Source organism: Trichosurus vulpecula, chromosome 4 (assembly GCF_011100635.1).
Source record: "Trichosurus vulpecula isolate mTriVul1 chromosome 4, mTriVul1.pri, whole genome shotgun sequence".
Lineage (NCBI taxonomy): Eukaryota > Metazoa > Chordata > Mammalia > Diprotodontia > Phalangeridae > Trichosurus > Trichosurus vulpecula.
In genome coordinates, this window is record NC_050576.1 from 124,486,695 (window position 1) to 124,508,864 (window position 22,170).

Below are 22,170 nucleotides of genomic sequence, written 5' to 3' on the forward strand. Positions count from 1 at the left end.
GAAAGGTATGGTTCAAAAGTTGGAAAAGGTCTATAGCTTCATTACTGCTCACAACTCCATGCTAGAAATGGGCAATATCGCCTCTCTTTACATTTGATGACTTATACCTTCACTAGAGAAGAGAAAGTATATTCTCACTGTTTAAAAAAAGGGGGAAGGGGGAGACACTAAAGTTAAAAAAGAAAATTAGATTATATCAAACTAATTAAACATTAGGCAATATGTCAATAGTAATGTAGAAGACAATAATCTGTCTCTAGGTAACAAAGTTTATAAAGCTTTGTGGGCTAGGAATAAAGGAAAAACCATTTATTAAGCACTTAATATGTGCTAAGAGGGAAAGCTGTTATATTTTATTTTTTTTGAAACTGTATACAGAACTTTAGAAATTCATGGTAAACAAAGTCTTGATGGAGTTAATTACATTTCAAAATTATTTCAAAGCTGTGATGCTTGTTTTGAAAGAACTCAAAATTCAACATTAAATTATTTGAAACCTTCTCAAAATAATGAAACAAATAACATCTGTATCTGAAATGTTTTCTCCAGTGTCAAGAGCCAATATTTTACGTTATTCAAACTACTCTACATGACTAAGAAAGCATACAGCATACCATTAGAAGAGATAGAGTACTAGAGCTGAGGTTAAGAAACCTGGTATTTACAAATTATATAATCATAGGCAAATCACTTAATTTATATAAAACTCAGGATTTTTCATCTGTAAATTGGGAATATTAATATCTGTAGTATGTATCTCACAAGGGGGTCAAAGAAGATAACATACATAAAGTACTTTGCAAACTTCACTGACATATGTCAGTTAACATTACTAACTGGTTATTGATATTATTGCTATAATAATTCAATGAGAATGAAAATTCAGATTTATGAAACAAAGATGTTATTTTCACCTTAGTGTTAATAATATCAATCATTCTTTTTGTTACTCTCTGGTTTTAGTTGTCTCTTTCCAAACATGCTTGTAACTTAAGTTTTTAGTTTTGCCCAAAGTTGATAAGGCAGCTGCCAGATGAACTGCTTTAATCCCCAAGGTTAAATTTACCCTTCTGCTCCTGGATTATGTTTTAGTCTGAGAGGAAGGATGTTGTTGTTGTTTTGCTCTTGTTATAAATTCTAATATGTTCTATGAATACAAAGACTATGGAAGGAAGTTTCAGTGAGTTTCATCATAAGAAGATGCAGGGAAGGAAGACACCAATGAGGGCAGTATAAAGCTGTTGCCTTGCACACCAGGATGATTTTAGCTTTACCACCATTCTAAATTTGAAATCATGACAAAGATTTAAGAATGGTGCTTGTGGATTACTGGGTCAAAATAAATATTAATTTTTAATAAAAGTATGGTAACATTAACTTTGTTCTTAAATTTTCATTCTATGATTCATAACTGCAGCAACAGAAAGAACCAATTGATAATTCCTTGATGTGCTCTACTGACCAAATACAAAAGGAAAAAAATACAACACATGCCAGACAAGCTACTACTTCTCAAACAGGGCAAGGCATCAGCAAATTCAAGCAACAATCCAAAAAAAAAGTCCACAAAACACGCACAATCACAGAAACCATAGCTTAAAAGTTGGCATTCTAAAAAAGATTCGCCTTATTATAGTGTCCAAGCAATCTGTTGCCAATTAATAATGAATCATGTCAAGATGCAGTATTCCTTGTTTGTCATTCAGTTGGGAAACATCAAAACGAGTACAATACAATAAGGCACAGAAAATTAAATTAAAGAACTATCAAAATCCATGAAATTTAATGAAATGTGCTGATTGAAAATTCCTATGTCCTCTCACCACGGAAGGGAAAAGCAGTTAATGTAATTATTAGATCTTCCCTTTGAAACTAAGGACACCAGAGGACAGAACTTAAATAAAATAGGAATAATGTATTTTCACTGCATATACACAATGCAACTGTTTTCCTTTCTATAAATGTGATTGTGCTACAAAGCAGCATAATGGCATCTCCGATTACATGTTTATGGTGCCGAAAGCTATGTGCTAAGGCGAACAAAAACATTAAGTAATACCTTCTTACAGATAGCTCGCAGCTTGAAAGCAGAAAAATGAAATGCAGAATGTTCATAAGAATCACAGCAAGAACAATTACCTTTCCACAAAACTCTGTTAAAAACACTTTGCTACTGTTTTTGGCAAGTTAATATGTTTAGTGCTACTATATTAGACAAAGTGAAACATTCCATTTTCCTGAAGGTATGCAAAATGATGCAATCAACTTCTTTGATTTCTTCTTTATACAGGCACTCCAGTGAATTTCAAATTTATTACAATATTCAAGAATAAAGCACAAAAAGTAAAAACAAGAAGTGAAACTAATATGTACCTTTTTGTTAAATGACCATATTTTATCCCATTCCATGTTAACAACTGACCGTGAAGAGCCCTAGAAAAAAAAAATTACAACATTTTAGCAGCTTGGAAATATTCTTAAAACATCTAACTGGAAAATGAGCCATTAAAATCCTAATCCATTATTTTTCATGTTTTAATCCTGACTTTGCATTTACATGGAAAAAAAAGACGATAGAAAAGTAAACAGGTTAACAGCCTTACTTCAGCACAAAAGAAACTAATGCAACTCACTTGGGCAGCAATAAATTGTTTGAGTCCCTCAACTGTCATTCCTCTTCTCAGTACACCACGAACTGTGGGAAACCTTGGGTCATCCCTGAAAGATGAGTAAAGCATTAGTGATTCAGGAACTTCTGTTATATGAAGAGTTAGAACATACATGGAAATGTAGTAAATCTTCAAATAATATGCATTATATTGCATTATATTTTGAGGCTGAGCTGTTTACCTTATCAGAGTGGAGAATGGTACTAATGAGGCCAAAGTAGCAGAATCATGAAATGTAAGAGTTAAATAGGACCTCTAAGATTACTTAGGTCAACTCCTTCATTATTAGAGATGAGAAAACAGGTCAAGAAAGGTTAATTGCTAATGGTGACACAATTATTAAGTGGGATTAGAACCCAGGTCTTCCAACTCCCAATCTAGTATTCTTTCTACCATACCACACTGCCTCCCTATGGATTCAATCCCACAAATTAGCTGCATTATCATCACTTCTAGAATGAATAGTACTGATGGGATAGATCACACCTTAATATAGAATAATCATTATTACAATGAGAAAACACTCAAGACTTCTTCTGATATACAGAACAAGAAGTCCTTCTGGATTTCAATAAGTAAGCCATCTTGGATGGGGGACTGGGATGATATCTATTAGGGTCTGTACTCAAGTATGTTCCATGGCACTGTAACAGTAGTTTCATCAACATACATGGATATGTACTTCATGCAACAAATATTTGAGTACTTAGGCCTGTCCTACTTATTTTAGGATATACTACCTATGTTAACAACACACCAAGAATGAACCATGACCTTAACATAATACATGCCAATCCATTTCAAAGAGATCGAATTTAAGACAATTCTATTTATTATCATCCTTAATAATTGCAGCAGTTTATATTTTCATAGGAAAAAGTGTCTCCCTCACAACAACCCTATGAAACAGAATGTAAATATTTTATAAATAAGTGTGGCTCAGAAAGGTTGTGACTTGTCATTTTTATTTGCTTACAAATGTCAACCTTTCCCATAAAAAAAAAACAACTTTTTCCCCCCTTTCTTCCTTTTTTTTCTATTTCTCTGTCAAAAGAAATGTTTTTCTTGGAGGGAGTGGAAATATATGGTAAAAAGCAAAACAATAAAAATTATTTTTGAAAAAAATATATAGACTTCTTTACCACAGAAACCACACATGTGTGATTTGTCAACAGTATCCATTCACATGCTTTCTTTCAATACCAGATAACATAAAACATACCATCCATCAACTAGTCCTTCATTGACAAACCACGTGAGCTTTCTTTTAGACAACACAGTGTTGTTTAAATTTAGACGACTATATTCCCAAATATATGGTCTTCTTATGCCCAATACTTCAATAATCCAATAATACTGATCATCTCTGTCATGGTATTCTGTTGTCCTCAAAGCATGTGTAACACCTTCAATGCTATCAACTATTGGGCAGGCAAAATCATATGTAGGATAAATGCTGGGGGAAAAGAATGAAAAGTTTTTTGATCAACAAAAACATTCTTACTACCTTTACTCTAGATGGAATAATAGTATTAATTAAATAAGCAGTCTTCCCCAAAACAAATATAAATAATAAAAACAAACATAATTTGTTGATTTCCCAGGAATCCAAGCCAAACTTGCTGAAAACTGAGTGTACATATTCAACTCATTCTCAATATTCAGCAGTAAAATGAACTTTGGGATTACTATAACAATTCTATAACAATTGGCTAGTACTTTTGTTCCTTGATGTGATGTGTAGAATTGAAATAAGCAATAACTAGCAGGTCATGTCATAATCATTTAAGGAAATTGTCATTGATGCTCTCTAATATTGCTATTCTGGAGAATAAGCAATTCATCTTTGTTAGGATTAAAGATCTAAATGATTTCATTAGCTAGGCAGAGAATGTTAAAATGTTTCATCCCAACATATAAAATGATTTTTAAAAAAGGTCAGATAAAATTAGTAATTAAATCCTTTTAAAAATACTTCTTCTGAAAACTTTTATTAAAACAAAAACCTTTCCCACATGGTTTTAATTTTGATTGCATTAAAACTTAAAACATTGTTATTATATTATAGTAACCAACCACAGAATATTAAGACAAAATGTGCAAGAAATATTTTCTGAAGTTTAGAAAATAATCAGAATAGGGTAAGAACACAATTTTCTAAGATTTTCAAAAGCAATTCTACAAAACTAAAATCAACAAAGCCAACAACCCTACTCAAAAACCACTGGTGATAAATTGGACATTTACCCATCATCCTTCCATAATACAAACTATAATAAACTTGCCTAGTCAAGACAAATATTGCTATTGCAATAGCCTAGGCAAGAGGTTATGAGGACCTACACTAGGATAGTAGTAGACTGGGTAAGACTTAAATAACTGAATAGAGAAAATGAGGGAGAGGGAAAAATTAAAGTTAACTCCTTTTTGGATTTCTGAAAAATCAAATTCATTCCAGCTTCATTTCAACTTTTTACAAATTTCCAATACCAAGGGATCCATAATAAACATAAACATCTTAGTAGTTTACTTCCAGACTTAAAACAGTTAATGAGAAAAAACAACCAATCTATATGTTATTCATCTTTTATTCCTCAATTTTATTTTTTTTAACTAAAAACTAAAAATCAGAAAAAAATCAAGGTTTTCAATGAAGGTTCCTTAATCTTTCTCAGTACTAGGTGGAGAAATTTGGATGTGCTTCCCTATGAAATACAAACTCAAGAATACATAAAAATAACTCACTGCAGGTATCTGGGTGGTACATGATAGGAAAGAGAAAAAGGCACAAGGAAATGCTGAGCATGAAAAAGATGAACTTACTTGTATCTATTTCCAGTTCGTGGGTGTGGTTGTATTTTGCAACGGTAAAGAGTTGGGTCTCTCATGCACCCATTATTACTAGTCATGGCAATCTTTGCTCTTAAACAGCAGGTCTGACCAAATGGGGTTCCTTTTTTCATTTCTTCCCACATCTGTAGATTCTTTTCAATGGCTAATGAATAAAGATTTACTACAGTTCAGCCAAAGCATTACTAATGTGGTTCAAATTTCTTCTCAAAGACTACCATGATATCTCATAATATTTCATGGGGTTTTTTTTAACAAAAAAAGAAGGAAAAGGAGAGTCTGTAAACCTTGTATATACTACATCAATATGAAACTAAACTGTTTCAATCTCTTGTACGAGGAATATTTTTTTTTTCTTTTTAGCTTCAGAAGCCCATATAGACAGAGCTGAGAGAGACCTCAGAAGCCATTTGGGTCCAAAAGAAACTGAAGCTCAAGAAGGTTAAGGGATTTCCTCGAGGTCATACAGGGAGGAAACATTTTTTAGTTATTCTGGCATGGAGAGGAAAGCAATGCATTTGAATAAATTGAATACATTCAAAGTAGGATTACTAGTTTTTAGTAAAAAAGAAGACTGGCACATTCCACTAACATAAAGTAAGTTTGATGTATAACGGACCAAGTGCACCTTACAATTATTCCTATGCTTAGATTCTTTCTTCTGTTCACGTTCTGCTTTCATTTCTTCTGCGGGGGTATCATCTACATAAGCTCTTCCTTCATGAATAAGTTTCTCTGCATATTTCATTATTGTTTCAAAATGATCAGATGTATAAGTAAATTGATCTGGCTTGATATGCAGCATAGCAATATCCTCTAAGATAACCTGAAATAAAAACCCAAACTTTAGTTTTATTTTATTGGTTCAGTAAACAGACACACATGGGTACTATCCCTTTTACAAACTGAATTTCCCTTGATTTGTCAAGCACTGATAAAAATATATAAACTACACAACAGGAGAACAGAGGCCATAAAGTATTCAATGTGTTGGGGCCCTTTTACATAGCCTGAATAAATTAACGGGCAGCACTTTATACTATTTGAAAACATCATTGAGCTAGAAGGGACTAACAAACTTGTTTAATCTAATTCCATCATCAATTTGAAAACGAGAAAATTGAAGCCAAGGGCAGATAAGTAATTTCCTCATGAGTCACACAGGTAGATCAAAGGCAAGATCTGAACTTAGGTCCCGACTCCAGAACCAGGATGATTTGGCAGAAAATTAAGTTATGAGATAAGTGTCATTCTCTTCATCTCCAATGAGTGAGCGATGAGAAAGAAGAGAAAGAAGATTGTCAGAAGGAAAAAAAGGTGAGGGACTTTCACTGCATCATCATACCCATTCCCTTTTGACAAAAATACGACCTCATGACAGAGATTACTAATTACTGAACAATTACTGAGTATTAACCTGACAGAGATGAGTTCACCTGTCTCCTGTGTGATGACATGATGCTTCTGAATGAAGATAACATGAGTATATTGGGAAACTTTAACATTTTTTCACCTACTTTTTTTAAGGTTTTGTTGTTTCTCCAAGACAATTTTCCATCGAAAGCAAAAAAGCGTATTACATAAAAAGGACTGCAAAATTCTATTTCTTATCATACTTAGCACAAAACATAGAAGACTTGAAGAGAAATGGAAAAAATAAGTTATGTGTACTGAACGTCATTATTTCTTTGCCTGGACTTGAGAAATGTAATGTGCAGGAAATAAAAAGATAAAAGGGCGGTCTTCACTTCTAGTTAAAATCCATGACCAAAGCACTGGGTCATCTTTAATTTTAATGAATTTATCCAACAGATCATTCAGTAGGTGATCATGACATTCTTAATTTACCTTTTCAAAATCTTCCTTCTCTTTTTCTGGATTTGTGTCATCAAATCTCATGATTAGTTTGCCCTTAAAGTTAACCTGGTAGTGCTGGTTTAGAAGAGCAGCTTTTGCATGTCCAATATGTAAGTAACTAAAACAGAAATGTTTCACAAAGAAATTTCATTAAAGTACTTTAAAAACTTTGTAAAAGATGGTCTATTTATATTATGATCATTCTAATAAAAGGATATATATATATGTGTATGTGTATATATACACACACATATATGTATATAACATACTAACACATAAGATTAAAAGATTACATTAGTAAATTAAATACATGCAAGTGTTAATTCCATATGTACAAACTTAAGAGGTGATATGTATATAAATATTATATACTACTTGTGATTTTTTTTTAACTGACACAAAAAAGTGACTTTGTTAAAAAGCTGGAGGCACATTGCTAACATATCAAACTCTCACTGCTCCCTAATAGCACATATAAAAATAACTTGATAAATATAAATAATAGTACTGGCATAGGCTGCCTGTTTTGCTGCTTGTCCTCCTGTCTTGTACTGGGAAGCAAAAAGCATCATTTAATGTCTTGGAAGCTGACCACTAGGAAACGTGGAACAAACAAGAAGAGAACCACAAATGACAGAAGATTTTTTCCTATTAGAAATTTTAGTTAGAAATGGACACTACCATCCTAGCCCAGGGATGGGGCACCTGTGGCCTCGAGGCTACAGGTGGCCCTCTTAGGTCCTCAAATGGAGCCCTTTGAATGAATCCAAGCTTCACAGAATAAATCCCCTTAATAGTAAATATAAAATATAAAATATAAAAATAAAACTTAGACTCACTCAAAAGGCTGCACCCAGGGACCCAGAAGACAACAGGTAGCCTTGAGGATGCAGGTTCCCCACCCCTGTCCTAGTCATTATTATTTCTCTCATTCATCCTGATAATGTGGCTACATCTGAGTGTAGATGAATATTACTAACACCATTTGCTATAAATGACATTTTAGTGGGCAGCAAATAAGGAACGAATAGGGAAGAGAAAAAGACCAAAGGGACAAAACCTTTATTATACAGAATAGTTTTGCAATGAAAACTCAAAATGAAGACAGATGCAGACAGTTTTTCATTTCTAGAGCTTTCCAATATATTTTTAAAAATCTGCCTGAATGTTTCCCCTTTTTTTATTTTAACCAAATAAAAATGGCATAAATTTTAAAAATGAACTTATCTAACAATGCTTCTGGGATATCTTAATTTAACAAATACAATGTTTTACATATGCTGAACTATAATAGATAATTTTTTTAAAGTTGTACTAGACCTATTTGATCTCAATCATACAAACGATTCTTAAAAACATTATCTTACCCACTGGCCTCAGGAGGGAATCTGACCACAACCTTGCCCATCTCTGCACCTGGAAGCTCGACAAATTTTCCAATGTCCAATTTCTTTTCTGTTGCCTTAAAACAAATGAACATTTATGGAGTTAGCTGTTTTGCCCACTCAACTAATAAAATCACCAAAGTCTGAGGGGTACAAAATTCTAAAGGTAAAGGAAATATGCAACAAAATACAAAATCTTCACAATGTTTTCTTCTTAAGCAGTACCAAATAACTATAATTCTACTTACCACTTTGGTTTTGGGTGTAGCAATATTCCATTTGGTACCAACCAACTGAAATGCATGTTGGGCTTCAAGAAAGGCGAACCAGCGCTTTACGTGAAGTGGAGCCACATTCTCTCTCAACTGCTCCTGCCATTTATTATTTCCTGTTGACAAACACACATTTTAAACAAACAATTCACTAACCTTACAATTTCAAAAGTTGAGTTCCTAAAATGACTCAATTTAAGGCAGCTAAATCAATGAAAACAATACTTCTGTAATGGACTGTAAATGGTAGATTATTTAAGACACGGTGACATTTTTGCTATCTCTATAAAACATGCATGACTCTGGCAAATTTTGTCTGAGTCCAGCAACATTTATTTAGCCCAACTTAACTTTTTCCCATTTTATGAGAACCCCACAATGCCACGCCAAAATAGAATTGCAACCAGAACAGTTCTGAGAATAGGGTAAGATTGTAGCTTCTGCGTATTTCCTCCATCAGACTCTCAGGTCTTTGCAAGCAGAGTTTATTTCGTTCTTTGTATCTGTATCTCTGGTGCCTGGCACAGATCAGGCACTTAATGAAAACTTGCTGATTGGCTCAACTGATTATAATTTTTTAAGACTATGAAATTTCATCAGTATTGATGTCAAAATTAAATACCAAAAGATTGTATTATATATATCTATTCTTTAATGTCTTTCTAAACAACTTACTAATAATTCCAAACCATTTTCTCAGGTATGAATAACTCAGCATAGTCAGAGGGTTTCTATGCCATGCCCAGAGCCATTCTGGATGTACTCCTAGCCACAATAAGGCACATTTGGTAAAAGTCATATGCAAATTTGTTCTTAAAGACTTTAAGTGTCTATGATGCTGCCAGTGCAGGTGCTCTCTCTATGCAGAATGTCAACCTTCCATGTCTTAGGAGACAGTTGTCTATGAGTTGCTCTGGCTAAAAAATTCACTTGACCAACCTACAGGTCAGTCTCTTCACTCATTCCTAGGCTTGTCCTTGAGCCCACATTCAAAGACTTTCCTTCTTGGTAGGACTTTGTAAGAGTCAGTGTTCTACCAGCATAGTCTAGGTTACCTTCAAGCCACTTTCCTCTTACTCATACTTTTCTTTATCTACTGGCTCATTCCCTTCTACCTATGTATTCATTCCATGGTAGACCAGAAGAATCTGCAGATTTTACTGTACATCTAAACAGTCAAGAACATTAAAATCTTAAAGACTAGTCTGAATCTGGGAGATTGCACTATTAACATCTCTGACAATAGGAAGTTGTTTTTCTTCTGTTTGTTGATTTGAAAGTGGGGAATAGAGAAAAATTATCAGGGGCAAGAAAAGCAGAGGGAGGAGAGTTAGGGGAGTATCTAGAGAAAGTCAACTGGAAAGGTGAGGACCCCATTGGAGGAGTTAATTATATGCAACACACACACAGACACGGGCACAGACACACAGACACAGACACACACACACACACACACACACACACACACAGCCCTCACAATTTTAAGAATATTTAAGAGTGTTCTGATTGGAGTGCTTTTTTTGCTGTGGCTTTGTGGGGGCCTTTCATGTGTCATGTGTAAGTCAGGCATTCATAAGCTGAGGACTGCATATACTTTCTTAATAATATAATGTTATGTAATAAAGTCATTCCGTAACTTAATTCGATTTAGCAAACAAAACTTTATCTGATGAAATTATTGCTCCTGATTCATTAAGCAATTAGCCTAGAAAAACTTGGAACATTAATGCAGAAAATAGCAAAATATTTTCATGATATATGTCAATGCAGTCTTCATTTTCAAAGCAATCTAGTCTACAAAAACACAATAGAGTAGGATTCTTGTCTCAAAAATGGAAATTATATATAGGACCCAAAATTATCCTACCTTAAATTTCTCTGTAATAATGGGACTAAAAATCTGGAGAGAAATGATAAACTAATGGCACATAGTAACAGCAAATTTAAAGTGCTTTAAAAAAGACCAGACGTACCTTTTAGCGTGGCCCAAACACACAGGTCTGCTAAGCTCAATGAGTTTCCAACTAAGTATGTTCTCAGAGACAAACAGTGATTGAGCTCACTGATTCCTGTAGTAAACAGTGTACAAGAAGACAATTTTGTAGCACTGAATTCCAACCAATGGTCAATCTAGTGGAAGAGAAAAAAGAAGAGATAAGACTGAATCACATTTCAACACTTAGTATTTGTTTGAAACATCACAAAGAAAGTCTAGTTAACAAAGGCAATAGAACAGTCAAGATTTTGTGAGCTGTATGTTCTTTATCTAAAGAAATCACACTAGTATTGCTTACTAAATATCAGACTACTTTTACAAGAAGGATCATGGAAAGACACCCTCTCCTTGCTTCCAAATAGCACAAGTATCTAAAAACTTATTGCAAAATAGTTCTACTTACACAAATTTAATAGAATCTTTATCTTGTAGATACAGAAAATGTAAAGGATTTTAAAATGGTCTGACCTTAAAAGTTCACAATGATAAATATGGAGTGCAAAAATGGGGAGAGGAGTAGTCAGAAATGATCAGGGAACCATTAAATCCAAGTCATAAAATCTCTTATCAATAATTCCAGAAACTGCAGCATAAGTCAGTGACTTTCTGAATATCTATAGTAGTCTAAAAGTATTTTATGCTGAATTTATGCCAAATGTTTTCTTGTGGTATAGAGTATTCCCTTTACTTACAACCTAACTTTCTACTTGGAAATTTTTTAGAATATTAAATATCAAACAACCATGTCGACAGGGTCCACTGCAAATTTTTTATCTAATCTAAACTGGCTCTTCACTGAACCAAGATAGTCCTTTTTATTCCTCCCTAATTGAGACTATTCTATTCCCCATAGCTCTTCTGACTTTTCTTAACCTCTCTACTACTAGAACAGAATACTGTAAATATTTTCAGACCAGGTTTTTCTTTTAGATGCTTGTGCTTTTTCTTTTTAGTAGCAAAGAAAGGTTAAATCTAAAATGGAGAGTGGAAAATGACTACAGTGCAGAGATAAAAGGCATCAACAAAATGTACTTTTTAGAAGAAATGGTAGGAAATAATAGGGAAAGGAAACAAGAGAAAATCCAAGTATAAATAGAACGATATGGGGGAGGGGAGAAACAAGAAAACAGACAAATTCAGCATTCTAGGTGTTAAGATCCTAACTATAAAAACACTACATCAAGCAAGGGCAGGAATAATGAAATCCTCAAATAAGAAGGAATGCAAGACGATAAAATAATTAGAAAGGATTGTTGATGACTTACTTCAGTGTGCTCCATCAGGTTACAGCCATATAACCCGGCTGAAGTTGCAACTCTAGCCAAGTAGCGAGGTATAGAATTCACATCAGTGAATGTAACATTGCTAAAATACAAGTAGGAAAACAAGGGTGTTTAAACCACTTGGCTATGGTTGACTTGAATTATTACGTGAACAATAATTAGACCAACTGAATTAGTACGATTGTTTCCTCATCTTCTACCTTCCACTCTGCTTTGTATCGACTTAGTTTTGAAATGCTCAACTAAATTAAAAAAGTCTCTGTAATGTACCTCAGTGGGCTAAACCAAAAAGTAACGGCTCTAAGGATTGTTGCCATAAATTTATGGGTGACTCCTACTCATAGTTATTGTTTCTTCTTCTTTCTCAAAGAGAACTATGCCATCAGGAAGGTGATATCATAGCTTGCAAATGAATTAGATTTAAGTGAAGCAGGGCTGGGCAACATCACCAGCCTCACTTTCTCCTCTGGAGCTATCTGGGTCCAGTGGCAAGATATAGATTAGGACGACTGGAGATGGCCCAAGATACAGTGGGAAACCTCAGCCTTTCCCAGGTCTCAGTTTGACTGAGGCAATGCCCTTTCAGTGATTACGGCTAGGTAAAAAACGAGGGAAAGAATGGCCTCTTTTACCTAGTCAAAAGTGGTATCAATTATTTCACATGAAGAGGCATAAAAGACCTTTTACAGTGGAGGGAAAGACGGCAGGGTGGGCAACGGGCATCCCTTGAACCTTACTCTCATTAGTATTGACTACAGGTATTTAACCCAATCTCTTACATAAGTCTCTCCCATGTCTATAAATCATGAAAATAATAAGCCCTCAATCTCTGGGAGACTGATTTTTGTATAAATATGCATTAAAAGTATAGGTGTGGAGTTGTGAACTGATCCAGCCATGCTGGAGAGCAATCTGGAACTATGCCCAAAGGGCTACAAAAATGTTCATACCCTTTGACCCAGCAATACCACTTCTAGGGTTGTATCCCAAAGAGATCACACAAGTGGGAAAAGGACCCATGTGCACAAATATATTCATAGTGGCTTCTTTGGTAGTAGCAAAGAATTGGAAATCAAGGGGATGTCCATCAATCAGGGAATGGCTGAACAAGTTGTGGTATATGAAGGTAATGGAATGGGGATGATATGGACTTCATAACAACCTGGAAAAACCTACACGATATAATGCTGAATGAGCAGAGCAGAGCCAGGAGAACATCATACACAGCCACAGATTCTGTGAGGACTAACCCTGATAGACTTTGCTGTGCTCAGCAACACAAGGTGTAAAGACAACTCCAAAAGACTCACAGTGGAGAATGCTATCTACATTCAGAGAAAGAACTATGAAGTATGAATGCAGATTGAGGCACATTTTATGCTCGCCTTTTTTCCCCCTTTTTTTCTCTCTTTTTGTTTTTGGGGTTTTTTTTTTTGGTTCTGTTTCTTCTTTCTCATGATTCATTCCATTGGTCATAATTCTTCTCCACAACTTGATGAGTGCGTAAATAAGTTCAATGTGAAGTTATATGTAGAAGATATATCGGATTCCACGACGTCTTGGGGAGGGAGGCAGGGAAGGAGGGAAGAAAATCTGGAACTCAAAATTATGTAGAACTGAGTGTTCTAAATTAAAAAAAAAATTTAAAAAAAGAAAGACTGTCCTTTACTTGGGAAAAAAGAAAAGTACAGGTGTGTCTGTACTGATTATGAGAGGCAGTGTGTCATGGTGGATAGCGATCAGCCTCAAAAAACCAGGGATATTTGAGTGCGAGTCCCACCTCTGACATATACTGGTTGTGGGATGCTGGGCAAGTTACTTATCCTCCCAGTGCCACAGAGACCAATGGTGTCAAACTCAAATAGAAAGGGATCCTTTTAGGCTGCATAATGACTCAGAAAACCAAAAATTAGCATTATCTGTGTTTTATTCTACTTTTATTTATCTTGTTAAATACTTCCTAATTACATTCTAATGTGGCTCAGCTCCAGTTACACTCAGTATGTTTAAAACAGAACTGTGCACTCTTCCCCAAAATCTTCCCCTGCTGCAAACTTCCCATTTTAATTGAGGGTACCACCATCCTTTCACAATCACTTAGGTTAAACATTCTTGACTTTTCATTCTCCCTCAATTCCCATGTTCACATGGCCAACATCCGAGTTCAGGCCCTCATTATATCTCACTTAAATGATTGTAATAGCCTCCTAACGCATCTTCCTGCTTAGAATCTCTCTCCTCTGTAATCCATCCTTCAAACAGATTCTAAGATCACTGTCCTAATGACTATGTCACTCATGTGCTCAAAAATCTTCAGTGGTTCCCTTGTGTCTCAAGAATAAACTATAAGTAGCTTAGTTTAACAATTAAAGTCTTACACAATCTGGCTTCTTCTCTTTTGACCCAATATAATCCCATTATTAAAGTGAATCCCATAGATGTTACTAACAAGAAAAGATTTTTATTATGAAAAAAGATTCACAGCAGCATTATTCAGGATCACAAAAGTTGGAAACAAAGTATGTCTCAACACCTGGGGAATGGCTGGATAAACTGAGGCATATGCATGGAATAAAATACTACTGGGCCATAATGAACAATGAATATGAAGAATTCAGAAAAACATGAGGAAACTTAAAATGTGATGCAAAGTGGAGCTCATACAAAAGAAAAATATGTAGTGTGACTCCAACAACGTAAATAAAGTCAACACAGAAAGGCAATGTACTCTGGTCAAATAGAATAGTCAAATATTAGTATTATATTACCAAAGTTAAAGGACGTAACCTTTTTTTCTATAAATAATCAGTCCTTTGTACTTACCAGAAATATCCTTTATAAAGGGATTTGCTAGGACTTATCTCCTGTGTCAAAATAAATTTTTTTAAAACCCTCTAATTTCTATGTTAAAGTGATTATTTTTAGAGACTATGACAAACCAACTCATACATATAACAAATGAACAAACAGTATCTTGCAAGAGTCTACCCAACATAAATCCATGTTAGATCTATAGCCTGACTTAATTATAATTTATAGCAATCTTAAAATAACATGTAAATATAAGGTATATGTACTCTGGTTTCCATCAGAATACCCGAACTGCAAGATTAAAAACAGATTCAAAAGCCTACTCTTCAAAGGGAATTTAAGAACTATTTTAACCAATAACTGCAGGACCATCAAATCTGAAATAACCCCAAATGATTTTGCAGCTGGTACCTAAATATATCAGTTTTAGCTTTTTGGTGTTATAGAATCCATTTATCCCAAGCCATCAGTTGAGAAACAAGTTTAGCTGATGTTTCTTAAATTTCATTTCCCATTTTAAAATGTACTACTGTTACAAGAAATCAATTTTATGTAGCCATTACATAACGGGATGGTGTTGAATGTCAACATAATGTGCTCCCTTTCCATTATAAAGCTATTACTGACTCATTGTCAACAGCAATCTCTATCCTCATGAAGTGGTTTAGAACAGTTTTCCCACTGGGAAGTTTGCTGAAGGTCAATAAGTTAAGTCAAAATATGGTAGAGGTATTGCTGGACTTGGAATCAGGAAGTCCTGGATTAAAACTCCCCAAGACAGTCACTAGTTATGTAAGTACGTCATCTGACCTCTAATGGACTCATTTTCTTCATCTTTATATGGAAAAAAATAATACCAGCAATATCAATCTCACAGGGCTCAAATTAGATAAAATACGCAAGGTACACTGCAAACTTTAAAACAACAGTGTCATTAATAACAAGGAAAATCATTTATGATAATCATAAAATTAAAACATTAAAATTTAAAACTAAATGATACTTGATAGAAAAAGACAAAAGGAGTTGTAGATGTGATTTCATGTGATACCAGAAGTTAGAGGAGATGAGAACCTTTGACTAAGTTTTATAAGTATGGATACACATAATTAGCCTTAAGGCAATTGAACCTTAAGCTTTTTAGAAGTATAAATACAGTATAAATATTCTGAGAGCATTGAAAGATTTAAGACTATTTTAAAATTTCTATAAAGCAATGACAAAAATCAATAGCTGATTTCAAAAAAGTGATCAGTGCAAAATGTTTTGAAAACTAAATTATTCATCAGGGAAACATGTAAACATGAATACTCACTATGGAGCTCACAAGTCAAAATTTCCTGAAATTCTATGTTATGAATCTTTTGGAAAGTCTGTACTGCTTAATTAGAATGGTCAAGAAAGTGCATACTGTTTACATATTTGTTTTTGCATTTGTCTTTATATTCTCAATCTCTCTATTTGCATGACTTGGCATAAGATATAAACTCTGAGAAGACAGAAATCATATCAACTGAATCTGTATATAGCAAAGTAGTGTATATACATCTATAACTGTTTTTGATGCTGTGATCTCCAAATTAGACACCAAACCTTATCTAAAATTGATAATGAATAATAAAACATCTTCATAGGAGAGATGTTGAGAAAATACACCTCGTTATATTATGCTGAATACATGAACTTGAGTCATTATAAGTCATACTACAATTAAATGGGACTGTGAAGAATGAGTCGCATGATTTTAATAGAATATTCAAAAGGCTAAATCTGGGAATACCATCTCAATATATTTCCACTTGTTATTTTAAATGTAATTGCATTCCTTATTAATAACACCTCTAACAATCATGGAACAGGTATGCAAACATGCAAAAATAACTATTTTTAATTCAAACAACCAATTCTGTTAACATTTAAAAAACGTTAATCTAAGCAATGAGGACAGAAATGTAAAACCACTTACTCAGAAACTCGAAGGATGTTCTCTTTTCCTTCTTCAATCGAAATTTTGACATTATCTTTAATATGTTCTACTGTCAACAAAGCTCCTACGATGGAAGAAAATTTAAAGTTTTTTCATATTAGATCATATTTGTAGCCTGAATCATCAAACTTTCAGATTGAAAGGTTCTCTAAACAAATATATCAAGCAAACAGGCAGTTCTTTAAAAAGAACTTATACAAAACAGTCTTTTGTCTTAAAGGAAGGATATACATCAGGAAACAGCACCAGCTCAGCCAGGACTACTTGCTTCCAGGTAGGTATGTAACATTAAAGTTAACTTTCATCTTGTTCAAGGCAAGGATGCCATAGAACATCATGAAAACACAGTGACTTACTCCTATATCTCTTAAATTGGATAATGTAGTCAACTACTCCTTAGAAAAATAATTCTTGAGTTCTCAGACCTAACTTCCCCTAGAACTAAAAAATTTAGAAATGGAAGACTTGTGTATCAACTCGGTGCTATTCAAAATTGTGACAATATTTGGTATAGCAGGTACAGGAGACAATGTGGTACAGTGGGAAGTACGGGATTCTGGGTCAGAGGATTTAGGTTCAAACCCTGGCCTTATCACTTACTACGTCAGTGACTTTGGGTCTTAATTTCCCCAACTGTTAAATGAAAGGTTATGTCTATGTGACCTGGAAGTTCCTTTCCATCTTTAAAATCTATAACTCTAAATACTTAAGTAAAAACATTTTAAAAGACAGTAGAATCTGCACTGGCTAAACCAATACTCATAAAAAGACATGATCCAATACAAAGGGCAGATAAAACAGTGACCTTTAAGGATGGGATTCCAGAAAGAGGTGTGACCCCCAATTAGGTAAGTGATCAGAACCAGTCAACAGAGAAGTGATCAAAAGATTTGCTTTTTCCTTCAGACCTGAGATTTCATAGTTTAGAGGACTCCCCAGCCCTAATGCGGATCTATAAATGTTCTGCAATTTATAATCTTGGTGCACTTCCTGGATCACTGAAGAAGGCAATATTCTTGAAATCAAGTCTTTCTGACTCTGAGGGAGGCCCTCTATTGACTATTAAACTCTGACACTCAGAGGATATCAATTCACAAAAGAAGCACAAATTATCAATAATCACATGAGAAATACTTAAAATTTCTAATGAAGAAATGCAAATTTAAAAAACATTGACACTTAAATAGTTTTTGTTGGGGTTTTGATAATTTAGAAAATTTGAACAATGTTCCTTCCAATTTCAATAATAATATAATAATGGCTAACATTTCTATAATGCCTACTATATATCAGGAACTTTATGAATATTATCTCATTTTAACCTCACAACAACCTTGGGAGGTAGGTGTCATCATTATCTATCTCCATTTTTTGGTTGAGGAAACTGAGGCAAAAAAATGTTAAGTGATTTATCCAGTCACTCATCCAGAACGTATCAAGGGCTGGATTTGAACTCAGGTCTTTTCCTAACTCCAGGCCTACTACTTTATCCAGCATGCGGATAAACTCTGAAAGACCCACTGAACTAACAGAAAGTTTAAAATGACAAAAATCTAATGCTGGCTAGGTCGTGGAGAAACATCATATTACCCATGGTACAGGTGCAAATCCAATCTTTCCGTAAAGCAGTATGGTATCATACAATAAAAGTTATTAAACTTATTTCACCTTGAGCTGGTGATCACATGACTAGGACTATACCTTAAGGCTGTTATTGACAGGCAAAAAGAAAATGTGGCTATGCAAAGATATCCATAATGGCTAAAAACTCTGGAAATTATGTATCTGGAAATATGTCCAACCACTAGAAAGTGGAATACTGTGCCACAAGAAATGACAACTATGAAGAATACAATGAAATATGGTAAGATTTGAATGATAGGACTTAGAGTGGACAATGACCTAAAAGCTCAATCCTTCATTTTACACATAAGGAAACAAGACGATCACAGTGGTGGTATCACTTGCACAATCACAAAGCTTATAAATGGCAGGGCCTGGATTAGGACATAGGTCTTTTGATGAAAAAAATTCAGAACTTCTGTATAGGATGATAAATGGAAATATTGTTGAACCTGGGTTCAACTCTGTCTGGCCTCTAAGGCTTCCTACCTATGTGACCTTAAACAAGTTCCCTTAGCCTCCCTCGGCCTCAGTTTCCTAACCTGTAAAATGAAGTTACATGAGATGGCCTCTTCCAGCTCTACATCTCCGATCCTAGGACCCTTCTGATCAAGTTCTCTTATGCTGACAACTATAAGTATTGAATCCTACGCACAAGGAACTTATGAGGTACTTGTAAAGGAGACAAAAGCATATAATCTGCCAGGGTATGTTAAACATTAAAATGTGCACCATCATGTTACTTTTAAGAGTTTGCACAATTAGTTAGACACTGCAGCTGTAAGAATAATCATTTACTCATTTAAAGAGACCGTGTTCAGATGTTTGACTAAAGTGAATTTTTAATGCTGTTCACTATTTGTAGTCTCTAAAATACCTAATTTCAGAGGAGATTTGAAGCTTCTATTTTTTTCCTCAAATTACATCTAAGATAATGAGATTTGAGGGTAAGGATCTCACCTTGCTCACCATTCAATATCCTATTTCTTCAAAAGAATATTTAAATCAATTTTATATTTATTGGTACTATTCAAAATATCATTACTATATCCACATGAGATTTATTAACAATATCTTTGTTCTAAAAGATTTAAAAGGCCCATTAAGAGTTAACAACATGAAAACTGATTTGAATAATATGTGTATTTTACCAGCGTATCAAGTCCAAAATTTAGAAGGAGGATGGAGGAGGGGGAACTGGTGGTGGCAAGGCAGACTTAGAAAAATTACAATCTTATTTTGATACAATTTTTCATCAAAATCATAACTCTTGTTTTAATCTCTAAAAGTTCATTATCCAAGTTTGAAATACAACCCTGAATGTGGTACAAACCGATAACAAAGTAAGGAGGTGCCAGGTCAGAACCTTGCTATTTTTGCAGGATAAACAGAGAAGCAAATGTACTGGCCTGCAGTATGCCTCTGTCCCAGGTACCCATCACTTGCAATAAATCTGTCACCAGACACCCAAAAGGCAATGCTGAGCACTTTCCTTGATCCCATTTCCCAGGGCCAATACAGTATAGAGTCCAAACTAAGAGGAAGTACAGTACGGGGGAAGCTGGGGGGGGGGGGGGGAGAGAATCCCATTCCATCTTCTCCAGCAGTCTGTTTTTATTATTTCATCTCTCATTCTTAAATCTCTTCTGGTCCACTGCCGCTTCCCTAATGCCTACAAACACACCCATGACTCCTCAAAAAACCCTCATTTGATCAGTCCGTCATCACTAGCTACTATTTTATAACCATCCTCCCTTTTTATGGATAAACTCCTTATCTAGAGTCAATGACTCCACTTTCTTTCCTCTTCTCTCTTAACTCTACTTTGGCTTTAGATCTCATCATTCAGTTGGAACTGCTTTCCTCAAAGTTACCGACGATTTCTTAATTGCCAAATCATGTCTTTTCTTGGTCCTCATTCTTCTTGACCTCTCTCAAGCCTGTGAGACAATCCATCATATTCTTCTTTATACTCCCGTCTCTGCAGGTTTTCAGGACACCGCTCATTCCTGGTTCTTCGGATCCATTTACTGGATCTTCATCTAGGTGTCCCCTGATAATGTGGGTGGCCCCAAACCTCTGTTCTGAGTCTCCAACTTTCTCATTCACTTGGTGATTTCATCAGCTCCCACGGATCCAACTATCATCTCTATGCAAAAGATTCTCAGATCTATGTATCTAGCCATAATCTCTTGTGACCTTCTGTCTCAAATCTCCCAGAAAGCCTATTGGACAACTCAAACTGCATATCCAACAAACTCAACATATTCAAAACTAAACTTATTATTCTGTCCCCACCCCCACCCCTCTCCTTTTACTAATTTTTCTATTACTAGGGAGGGCACCCCCATCCTGTCAGCTCGGCCTCCTGTCTTAAGGTCCCAGCTAAAATCCCAGCTTTTCCCCATTGCCCTTAATGCTAACGTCTTCCCCCTGTTGATTAACACCAAATTATCTCGCAGACAGCTTGTTGGTACTCAGTCTGTACTCCCTCATTAGACAGGGAGTTCCCTGAGAACACAGACTGATTGTTTAAAAAATAAAAAAGTCTTTCCCTTTCTTTTTTCCCCAGTGCTTGGAGCATAGGCAGTAAATGCTCGCGACCCGGCTAGAAAGGAAATGCATGAAGTAAAGCACGAACAATTATTAAACCCCACCACGTGTCATTTCACAAGCTGAGACGATCCAAGCCTTGCAAGAGCCATTTTAAATAGCATCACAGGGAGAACCCAGGAGAGCCCAGGAAACTACTTTCAGCAATGAGGAGCCAGAAAGGCATCAATCAACATGTTCTCCGGGTCGGGGGATCAGAGGTCCCCCTCCCGGCAACGAAAAAGTCCCCCCCAAAGGAAAAGCCAGGTGCTCGGGCCTAGCGTGGGGAGAGGAGGAGGTGCTAAGAAGAAAAAGCATCTTGGGATGTTTTCAAGTCCCCGGGCCGGGAAACATCCACCCTCTCAGCCTGACCCAGGGTCCCGGCTGATGCCTCCCGGACAAGGCTGTGGGAGACTCACCGAGCGGAGGGTCTCGAGGGTTCACCGTCAGACTCAACGCCGCCATCTCCGCCCGTCAGTCCGTCAAGCCTCTGGAGAAGGACGCGTGAGCAACTGGAAGAGGAGACGCGTCAGCGCCGCCGTCGCCAAGGCTCCTCCTGCCAGCTCAGCGGGACACACCCAGCTTCACCTCCCCACTCTCCACCCCCGTCCGCTAAACTTCCGGTGCAGCGGCCAAACGGCCTCGGGCACTTCCGGGACCCTTCACGAACAGCTTTTGCCGCGCCGCAGGGTCCGCCTCCGAAAGAGGCACCTTGGATGGCGGAGGACGCGTCTAAGCGTTCCTTCTTTCCCTTCCTCCGGCGCCCTCGATCTTGTCCACTCCACCCTTGATCATCTCGCCCTCTCCTCCTCTGCAGTCTTCGGTTTCTCCGTCCCCGTCCCTGC

The 22,170-nt window shown here is 35.7% G+C and overlaps 1 protein-coding gene across 2 annotated transcripts in view; it reads right to left on the reverse strand.

Moving 5' to 3' along the window:
• EPRS1 (glutamyl-prolyl-tRNA synthetase 1) overlaps positions 1-21,959 on the reverse strand; it is a 67,640-nt gene extending 45,681 nt beyond the window's left edge. Inside the window, exons 1-13 of one of the 2 annotated variants that reach the window (XM_036754243.1) lie at positions 21,745-21,887; positions 17,090-17,174; positions 12,295-12,394; positions 11,007-11,163; positions 9,010-9,149; positions 8,744-8,838; positions 7,368-7,494; positions 6,153-6,345; positions 5,493-5,664; positions 3,892-4,125; positions 2,634-2,718; positions 2,374-2,433; positions 2,060-2,080 (exon numbers count right to left, since the gene is read on the reverse strand). In XM_036754243.1, the coding sequence (XP_036610138.1) occupies positions 2,060-2,080; positions 2,374-2,433; positions 2,634-2,718; positions 3,892-4,125; positions 5,493-5,664; positions 6,153-6,345; positions 7,368-7,494; positions 8,744-8,838; positions 9,010-9,149; positions 11,007-11,163; positions 12,295-12,394; positions 17,090-17,174; positions 21,745-21,790 (1,515 nt within the window). In that variant the 5' untranslated portion in view covers positions 21,791-21,887. Of the gene's footprint in view, positions 1-2,059; positions 2,081-2,373; positions 2,434-2,633; positions 2,719-3,891; positions 4,126-5,492; positions 5,665-6,152; positions 6,346-7,367; positions 7,495-8,743; positions 8,839-9,009; positions 9,150-11,006; positions 11,164-12,294; positions 12,395-17,089; positions 17,175-21,744 lie in introns of both variants that reach the window. The other variant, XM_036754244.1, reaches the window with a different exon arrangement.
• Between the last annotated feature and the right edge of the window lie 211 nt (positions 21,960-22,170).